The 10,646-nt window shown below is 36.9% G+C and overlaps 1 protein-coding gene across 2 annotated transcripts in view; it reads left to right on the top strand.

Moving 5' to 3' along the window:
* Positions 1-10,215, top strand: part of LOC133579714 (uncharacterized) — a 24,142-nt gene extending 13,927 nt beyond the window's left edge. Inside the window, exons 10-11 of one of the 2 annotated variants that reach the window (XM_061934109.1) lie at positions 3,412-3,566; positions 3,855-5,346. In XM_061934109.1, coding sequence (XP_061790093.1) covers positions 3,412-3,566; positions 3,855-3,878 — 179 coding nt within the window. In that variant the 3' untranslated portion in view covers positions 3,879-5,346. Of the gene's footprint in view, positions 1-3,411; positions 3,567-3,854; positions 5,347-10,124 lie in introns of those variants that run through there. The other variant, XM_061934110.1, reaches the window with a different exon arrangement.
* The last annotated feature ends 431 nt before the right edge of the window (positions 10,216-10,646 follow it).

Here is a 10,646-nt window from a genome sequence, read left to right as displayed (position 1 = left end):
CAGCGTGTGTTTATTCCAGTCGGCACATAGCGGCTGGCTACCAGGTGTTAGCCAAAGACTTTGACTGGGGGGCGGGACTTCCGGGAGAGATAGGGAAGTGACGTTGTTAATAGGAAGTGACGTTGTTAATAGGAAGTGACGTTGTTAATAGGAAGTGACGTTGTTAATAGGAAGTGACGTTGTTAATAGGAAGTGACGTTGTTAATAGGAAGTGATGTTGTTAATAGGAAGTGATGTTGTTAATAGGAAGTGATGTTGTTAATAGGAAGTGACGTTGTTAATAGGAAGTGATGTTGTTAATAGGAAGTGACGTTGTTAATAGGAAGTGATGTTGTTAATAGGAAGTGACGTTGTTAATAGGAAGTGACGTTGTTAATAGGAAGTGATGTTGTTAATAGGAAGTGATGTTGTTAATAGGAAGTGACGTTGTTAATAGGAAGTGATGTTGTTAATAGGAAGTGACGTTGTTAATAGGAAGTGATGTTGTTAATAGGAAGTGACGTTGTTAATAGGAAGTGATGTTGTTAATAGGAAGTGACGTTGTTAATAGGAAGTGACGTTGTTAATAGGAAGTGACGTTGTTAATAGGAAGTGATGTTGTTAATAGGAAGTGACGTTGTTAATAGGAAGTGATGTTGTTAATAGGAAGTGACGTTGTTAATAGGAAGTGACGTTGTTAATAGGAAGTGACGTTGTTAATAGGAAGTGACGTTGTTAATAGGAAGTGATGTTGTTAATAGGAAGTGACGTTGTTAATAGGAAGTGATGTTGTTAATAGGAAGTGACGTTGTTAATAGGAAGTGATGTTGTTAATAGGAAGTGATGTTGTTAATAGGAAGTGACGTTGTTAATAGGAAGTGACGTTGTTAATAGGAAGTGACGTTGTTAATAGGAAGTGACGTTGTTAATAGGAAGTGATGTTGTTAATAGGAAGTGGGTGTTGAAGTTTTGCCGGGAAAAGGGATAGACACACATTGGAGCTGTTGTGTGCTTGAATGACATCTTGTGCAATAAAGACAAGACAAACAAAGAAGTGGTATGATGGGATTATTACAATACACTGACACACAACATTATTACAATACACTGACACACAACATTATTACAATACACTCACACACAACATTATTACAATACACTGACACACAACATTATTACAATACACTCACACACAACATTATTACAATACACTGACACACAACATTATTACAATACACTCACACACAACATTATTACAATACACTGACACACAACATTATTACAATACACTGACACACAACATTATTACAATACACTGACACACAACATTATTACAATACACTCACACACAACATTATTACAATACACTGACACACAACATTATTACAATACACTCACACACAACATTATTACAATACACTGACACACAACATTATTACAATACACTGACACACAACATTATTACAATACACTCACACACAACATTATTACAATACACTGACACACAACATTATTACAATACACTCACACACAACATTATTACAATACACTGACACACAACATTATTACAATACACTCACACACAACATTATTACAATACACTGACACACAACATTATTACAATACACTGACACACAACATTATTACAATACACTCACACACAACATTATTACAATACACTCACACACAACATTATTACAATACACTGACACACAACATTATTACAATACACTCACACACAACATTATTACAATACACTGACACACAACATTATTACAATACACTCACACACAACATTATTACAATACACTGACACACAACATTATTACAATACACTGACACACAACATTATTACAATACACTCACACACAACATTATTACAATACACTGACACACAACATTATTACAATACACTGACACACAACATTATTACAATACACTCACACACAACATTATTACAATACACTGACACACAACATTATTACAATACACTGACACACAACATTATTACAATACACTCACACACAACATTATTACAATACACTGACACACAACATTATTACAATACACTGACACACAACATTATTACAATACACTCACACACAACATTATTACAATACACTGACACACAACATTATTACAATACACTCACACACAACATTATTACAATACACTGACACACAACATTATTACAATACACTGACACACAACATTATTACAATACACTGACACACAACATTATTACAATACACTCACACACAACATTATTACAATACACTGACACACAACATTATTACAATACACTGACACACAACATTATTACAATACACTCACACACAACATTATTACAATACACTGACACACAACATTATTACAATACACTCACACACAACATTATTACAATACACTGACACACAACATTATTACAATACACTGACACACAACATTATTACAATACACTGACACACAACATTATTACAATACACTGACACACAACATTATTACAATACACTGACACACAACATTATTACAATACACTGACACACAACATTATTACAATACACTGACACACAACATTATTACAATACACTGACACACAACATTATTACAATACACTGACACACAACATTATTACAATACACTGACACACAACATTATTACAATACACTGACACACAACATTATTACAATACACTGACACACAACATTATTACAATACACTGACACACAACATTATTACAATACACTGACACACAACATTATTACAATACACTGACACACAACATTATTACAACACACTGACACACAACATCCGGATTCCCATCATGCATTTCTCATTTGCGGATGTTTGCAACAAATCCGTGAAGGATATGTTCCCGGATTCAGAGATCGCTCGCCAGTACTCAAATGGCAGAACAAAAGCTACTCAAATAGCGAAAGGTGTATATATATATATATATATATATATATATATATATATATATATATATATATATATATATATATATATATAAGAAATACTTTAATTTCAGTGAATTCTAGCTATAAATATACTTAACCCCGCCCCCCTGTTAGCTGCCTACCTGCCAGGTAATTCTAACTGGACTGTTTGGTTCCACCTATGATTTGAGATAGGAGTGTTCTGACTTAGGAGCTGGGTGGTGGAACACATGAGACTGGTAGGTGGAGGAACTACTGTAGACATACTGTATGTTCCACCTATGATTTGAGATAGGAGTGTTCTGACTTGGGAGCTGGGTGGTGGAACACATCAGGCTGGTAGGTGGAGGAACTACTGTAGACATACTGTATGTTCCAGCTATGATGGTGGTGGAACACATCAGACTGGTAGGTGGAGTGTATGTTCCTGGTATGAGATGAGTGGTTGGAGAGACACTTGCTAAATGAGTCTTCACGCGTTGTTGCTTGTTAGGAATGAGTGTCCTCCAGTGTGCTTCGGTGGCCTTGAAGAGGACTCTGCAGGACTTGGAAGTCTGCAAGTTCCTTGATGACACACAAATGTACGTCCTCCATCTGCTGGACACTCTGGAGTGTCTTCTGCAAATGGCCAGCTACTCGCATGCCATGGTAAGTCATGTTGACCGCTTATCCTCTCTGTTGTCTCCGTCTTCTGTTGTGTACTCATGTGTTGTGTTGTGAACTCATGTGTTGTGTTGTGTACTCATGTGTGTTATGTTGTGTACTCATGTGTGTTGTGTACGTGTTGTGTTGTGTACTTGTGTGTTGTGTACTCGTGGGTTGTGTACTCGTGTGTTGTGTTGTGTTTTCATGTGTGTTGTGTTGTGTACTCATTTGTTTTGTGTTGTGTTGTGTTGTGTACTCATGTGTGTTGTGTCCTTTGTTGTTGTGTGTCAGGCCAGCAGCAGTGTGAGGTCCTAAGTCTGCCAAGTCGTCCCACCAGAGACCCGACAGTAAAGTCCTGAGTTGAAGAAGGTCCAGTTTGTGATCAGGAGAGCAGATGAAAGTTGTTCTCTCATGAATTGTGTCCTGCTACGTAGTTCATCTAAGGTGGTGCCATCAACGAGTCCAACAAGTCCAACAAGTCCTCTTCAGGTCTTCAAGATGTGCACACACAGTTTAGGTGCCCACCAGCTGGTTTCTGTGAAACTTCACCGTTTGTTACGTCTCAGTAGCAACTTAATAGTCACCCACTTCACTTGGAAGAGGTGCAGAGTATACCATACCATAGCATACAGGTGTATGCACCTTCTTTCTAGTATACACAGGGTATACCATACCATAGATGTACACACATACAGGTGTATGCACCTTCTTTCTAGTATACACAGAGTATACCATACCATAGATGTACACGCATACAAGTGTATGCACCTTCTTTCTAGTCTACACAGAGTATACCATACCATAGATGTACACGCATACAAGTGTATGCACCTTCTTTCTAGTCTACACAGAGTATACCATACCATAGATGTACACGCATACAAGTGTATGCACCTTCTTTAAAGTGTACACAGAGTATACCATACCATAGATGTACACATGTACATTAGTCTACACAGGGTATACCATACCATAGATGTACACGCATACAAGTGTATGCACCTTCTTTCTAGTCTACACAGAGTATACCATACCATAGATGTACACGCATACAAGTGTATGCACCTTCTTTCTAGTCTACACAGAGTATACCATACCATAGATGTACATGCATACAAGTGTATGCACCTTCTTTCTAGTCTACACAGAGTATACCATACCATAGATGTACACGCATACAAGTGTATGCACCTTCTTTCTAGTCTACACAGAGTATACCATACCATAGATGTACATGCATACAAGTGTATGCACCTTCTTTCTAGTCTACACAGAGTATACCATACCATAGATGTACACACATACAAGTGTATGCACCTTCTTTAAAGTGTACACAGAGTATACCATACCATAGATGTACACATGTACATTAGTCTACACAGGGTATACCATACCATAGATGTACATGCATACAAGTGTATGCACCTTCTTTCTAGTCTACAAAGAAAATACCATACCATAGATGTACACGCATACAAGTGTATGCACCTTCTTTCTAGTCTACACAGAGTATACCATACCATAGATGTACACATGTACATTAGTCTACACAGGGTGTATACTGTAGGTGTGCACCAAGCCAATCTATTATTTACCATCCCTAACCATATTATATTACTCTATTAAATCATTCTTTTATTGTTAAAAATCATATATTTGTACTCTAATTATTATTGTACTGTTGGAAATCATTATTTTACTCTAATTATTATTTAATGTTTAAAATCATATTATTTTACTCTATCTAATCATTATTTTATTGTTTAAATCATATTATTTTTGCTCTATCTAATCATTATTTTATTGTTTAAATCATATTATTTTACTCTAATCATTATTTTATTGTTGTAAATCATATTATTTTACTCTATCTAATCATTATTTTATTGTTGTAAATCATATTATTTTACTCTATCTAATCATTATTTTATTGTTGTAAATCATATTATTTTACTCTATCTAATCATTATTTTATTGTTGTAAATCATATTGTTTTACTCTATCTAATCATTATTTTGTTGTTGTAAATCATATTATTTTACTCTATCTAATCATTATTTTATTGTTGTAAATCATATTATTTTACTCTATGTAATCATTATTTTATTGTTGTAAATCATATTATTTTACTCTATCTAATCATTATTTTATTGTTGTAAATCATATTATTTTACTCTATCTAATCATTATTTTATTGTTGTAAATCATATTATTTTACTCTATGTAATCATTATTTTATTGTTGTAAATCATACTATTTCCCAGTATGACATCATACTGATATGTTCATTATTGATGGTGATAAATAGACAAAAAGGTCAAAATCTTGGCCCAGGAGTCATTTTCTTTGTTTTTGTTAGGGTTTTTTTTTCTTACAATGACGTTTTCTTTAAGTAGACTTCACCTTTTTCCAGCAGTTTTACAAAATGTTAAAGATTGTGACATCTTGTCCCAGTACTCCTTACTTCAAATGGATGTGAAATATGATGTGGTGTATTAATTGTTCCCTTTGTGACAAGTTACTTTCCTCTCTGTGACAAATACCTTGTCAACTAGTACTATTGCAGTACTATTGGTAGGATATGTTTTGTTAATATTTTGTATCATGTTTCTTTTTGAAGAAAGACCTGTTAAAAATGTACTACCTGTACTTGTACTCGTTGTTGTACTTTGTGTAAAGCAATTGTAGTATAGATATGTGTACTTTTTACCAAAATAAAGTAAAGATACAAATAACATTTTTAAGATACAACTTAACTTTTTACAAACTAAAATCATTCATTGGTGAAAAAGTTGGAGAACCACTGCTGTATGTCATTTATTGTACTTTACTATATATATATATATATATATATATATATATATATATATATATATATATATATATATATATATACAGGGCAGCACGGTGGAACAGGGGTTAGTGCGTCTGCCTCACAATACGAAGGTCCTGAGTAGTCTTGGGTTCAATCCCGGGCAAGGGATCTTTCTGTGTGGAGTTTGCATGTTCTCCCTGTGACTGCGTGGGTTCTACTCCGGCTTCCTCCCACCTCCAAAGACATGCACCTGGGGATAGGTTGATTGGCAACACTAAATGGTCCCTAGTGTGTGAATGTTGTCTGTCTATCTGTGTTGGTCCTGTGATGAGGTGGCGACTTGTCCAGGGTGTACCCCGCCTTCCACCCGATTGTAGCTGAGATAGGCTCCAGCACCCCCCACGACCCAGAAGGGAATAAGCGGTAGAAAATGGATGGATGGATATATATACAAACCCTGTTTCCATATGAGTTGGGAAATGGTGTTAGATGTAAATATAAACGGAATACAATGATTTGCAAATACTTTTCAAGCCATATTCAGTTGAATATGCTACAAAGACAACATATTTATTTATTTTTTTTGCAAATAATAATTAACTTAGAATTTCATGGCTGCAACACATGCCAAAGTAGTTGGGAAAGGGCATGTTCACCACTGTGTTACATGGCCTTTCCTTTGAACAACACTCAGTAAAGGTTTGGGAACTGAGGAGACACATTTTTGAAGCTTCTCAGGTGGAATTCTTTGCCATTCTTGCTTGATGTACAGCTTAAGTTGTTCAACAGTCCGGGGGTCTCCCTTCTGCTATTTTAGGCTTCACATTTTCAATGGGAGACAGGTCTGGACTACAGGCAGGCCAGTCTAGTACCCGCACTCTTTTACTATGAAGCCACGTTGATGTAACACGTGGCTTGGCATTGTCTTGCTGAAATAAGCAGGGGCGCCCATGGTAACGTTGCTTGGATGGCAACATATGTTACTCCAAAAGCTGTATGTACCTTTCAGCATTAATGGTGCCTTCACAGATGTGTAAGTTACCCATGTCTTGGGCACTAATACACCCCCATACCATCACACATGCTGCCTTTTACACTTTGCGCCTATAACAATCCAGATGGTTCTTTTCCTCTTTGGTCCGGAGGACACGACATCCACAGTTTCCAAAAACAATTTGAAATGTGGACTCGTCAGACCACAGAACACTTTTCCACTTTGTATCAGTCCATCTTAGATGAGCTCAGGCCCAGCGAAGCTGACGGCATTTCTGGGTGTTGTTGATAAAAGGTTTTCGCCTTGCATAGGAGAGTTTTAACTTGCACTTACAGATGTAGCGACCAACTGTAGTTACTGACAGTGGGTTTCTGAAGTGTTCCTGAGCCCATGTGGTGATATCCTTTACACACTGATGTGGCTTGTTGATGCAGTACAGCCTGAGGGATGGAAGGTCACGGGCTTAGCTGCTTACGTGCAGTGATTTCTCCACATTCTCTGAACCCTTTGATGATATTACGGAGCGTAGATGGTGAAATCCCTAAATTCCTTGCAATAGCTGGTTGAGAAAGGTTTTTCTTAAACTGTTCAACCATTTGCTCACGCATTTGTTGACAAAGTGGTGACCCTCGCCCCATCCTTGTTTGTGAATGACTGAGCATTTCATGGAATCTACTTTTATACCCAATCATGGCACCCACCTGTTCCCAATTAGCCTGCACACCTGTGGGATGTTCCAAATAAGTGTTTGATGAGCATTCCTCAACTTTATCAGTATTTATTGCCACCTTTCACAACTTCTTTGTCACGTGTTGCTGCCATCAAATTCTAAAGTTAATGATTATTTGCAAAAAAAAAATGTTTCAATCAATCAATGTTTATTTATATAGCCCTAAATCACAAGTGTCTCAAAGGGCTGCACAAGCCACAACGACATCCTCGGCACAAAGCCCACACACGGGCAAGGAAAAACTCACCCCAGTGGGACGTCGATGTGAATGACTATGAGAAACCTTGGAGAGGACCGCATATGTGGGTAACCCCCCCCCCCCCCCCCCCCCCCTCTAGGGGAGACCGAAAGCAATGGATGTCGAGTGGGTCTGACATAATATTGTGAGAGTCCAGTCCATAGTGGATCTAACATAATAGTAAGAGTCCAGTCCATAGTGGATCCAACATAATAGTAAGAGTCCAGTCCATAGTGGATCTAACATAATAGTGAGAGAGTCCAGTCCATAGTGGATCTAACATAATAGTAAGAGTCCAGTCCATAGTGGATCTAACATAATAGTGAGAGAGTCCAGTCCATAGTGGATCTAACATAATAGTAAGAGTCCAGTCCATAGTGGGGCCAGCAGGACACCATCCCGAGCGGAGACGGGTCAGCAGCGCAGAGATGTTCCCAGCCGATGCACAGGCGAGCGGTCCACCCCGGGTCCCGACTCTGGACAGCCAGCACTTCATCCATGGCCACCGGACCTGTGCCCCCCCCCCCCCTCAAGGAAAAGGGGAGCAGAGGAGAAAAGAAAAGAAACGGCAGATCAACTGGTCTAACAGGGGGGCTATTTAAAGGCTAGAGTATACAAATGAGTTTTAAGATGGGACTTAAATGCTTCTACTTCATTCACTTCGTTTATGAGTTTGAACATGAAATATGTTGTCTTTGTAGCATATTCAACTGAATATGGCTTGAAAAGGATTTGCAAATCATTGTATTCCGTTTATATTTACATCTAACACAATTTCCCAACTCATGGAAACGAGGTTTGTATATATACATACATATATGTATGTATATATATATATATATATATATACAGTATATATTTATATGTACATATATATATATATACACACACATTAAAATATATATACATATATATGTATATATACTCTGGGTCAAAACTCCGGTTTGCTTGTTTTTTTTATTGATTATCGCTCTCATCATTTCATGACCAAAGCAAAAAACTTTTATACTGAAATAAATGCAGCTACAACTTATTAAATACAAATATAGAAAAGTGGTAAAGTTTAGATCCATGAAGGAAAGAAGAAAGTGAAAGAATGTTTAAGACTGAATAAATTTACATTTGTTTTATTTTGTATTATTTTTTGAATGATTGAAGTAATGTTTATGACGGAACTGTCATGATCCGTGTCATGATCCATGGCCCGGATCATGTTTTTGTTATTTTCTCTTAGTTTTGGACTCCCTGAGTTCCTGTTTGATTGATTGATTGAAACTTTTATTAGTAGATTGCACAGTACAGTACATATTCCGTACAATTGACCACTAAATGGTAACACCCCAATAAGTTTTTACACTTGTTTAAGTCGGGGTCCACTTAAATTGATTGATGATACAGATATATACTATCATCATAATACAGTCATCACACAAGATCATCATCATAAATTGAATTATTTACATTATTTACAATGTTGTTGTGCACCCTTGAGTTAGTTTAGCTACCATGGTTACTTATTGTTTTCACCTGCCTCTGATTGGTGTTCGGGACGCTCACCTGTTTCCCGAGCACTAATCAGAGGCATTATTGAAGCCTGCCTTTGCCGGTCAGTCGGCCTGGCTTCTTTGTTTGCTTCATGCCACGGAGTATTCCTTGTCTTCTAGCCTATGCTAACTTTTAGCCTCAGTGCAATCGCCACCTTTTTCCTCTGGCTTGTTTTTTGTTTTTACTACTCCTTTATTTTTCCACAATAAATCATGTTCCTACCTGCACGTCCTGTCCAGAGTGGTCCGTCTGCATCCCGGGGGAACCAACCTTGCAGCAAGCTGAGACCCCCCGTAACAGGAACATAATATAGAATGTGAGATATAACAAGATAATGTAGAACACAATAAAGAATGTGAGATATATCAGCATACATTTAGCATTAATGAAGCAATGTTTAAGACAGAACACAATATAAAGTGTGAGATATAACATTACAATATGAGGGTGCCAACATTACAATATATTCTTCTTTAATACTTGACTGCCTCCAGTGGTGAAGATGTGTTATTACACAATGTTTATATTTAATACTTGACTGCCCCCAGTGGTGAAGATGTGTTATTACACAATGTTTATACTATTTAATACTTGACTGCCCCCAGTGGTGAAGATGTGTTATTACACAATGTTTATATTTAATACTTGACTGCCCCCAGTGGTGAAGATGTGTTATTACACAATGTTTATATTTAATACTTGACTGCCCCCAGTGGTGAAGATGTGTTATTACACAATGTTTATATTTAATACTTGACTGC

This window comes from Nerophis lumbriciformis, linkage group LG30, assembly GCF_033978685.3.
Source record: "Nerophis lumbriciformis linkage group LG30, RoL_Nlum_v2.1, whole genome shotgun sequence".
Taxonomy (NCBI): domain Eukaryota; kingdom Metazoa; phylum Chordata; class Actinopteri; order Syngnathiformes; family Syngnathidae; genus Nerophis; species Nerophis lumbriciformis.
Note: the sequence above shows the minus strand (reverse complement) of the source record. Positions and strands in the feature narration are given on the sequence as shown.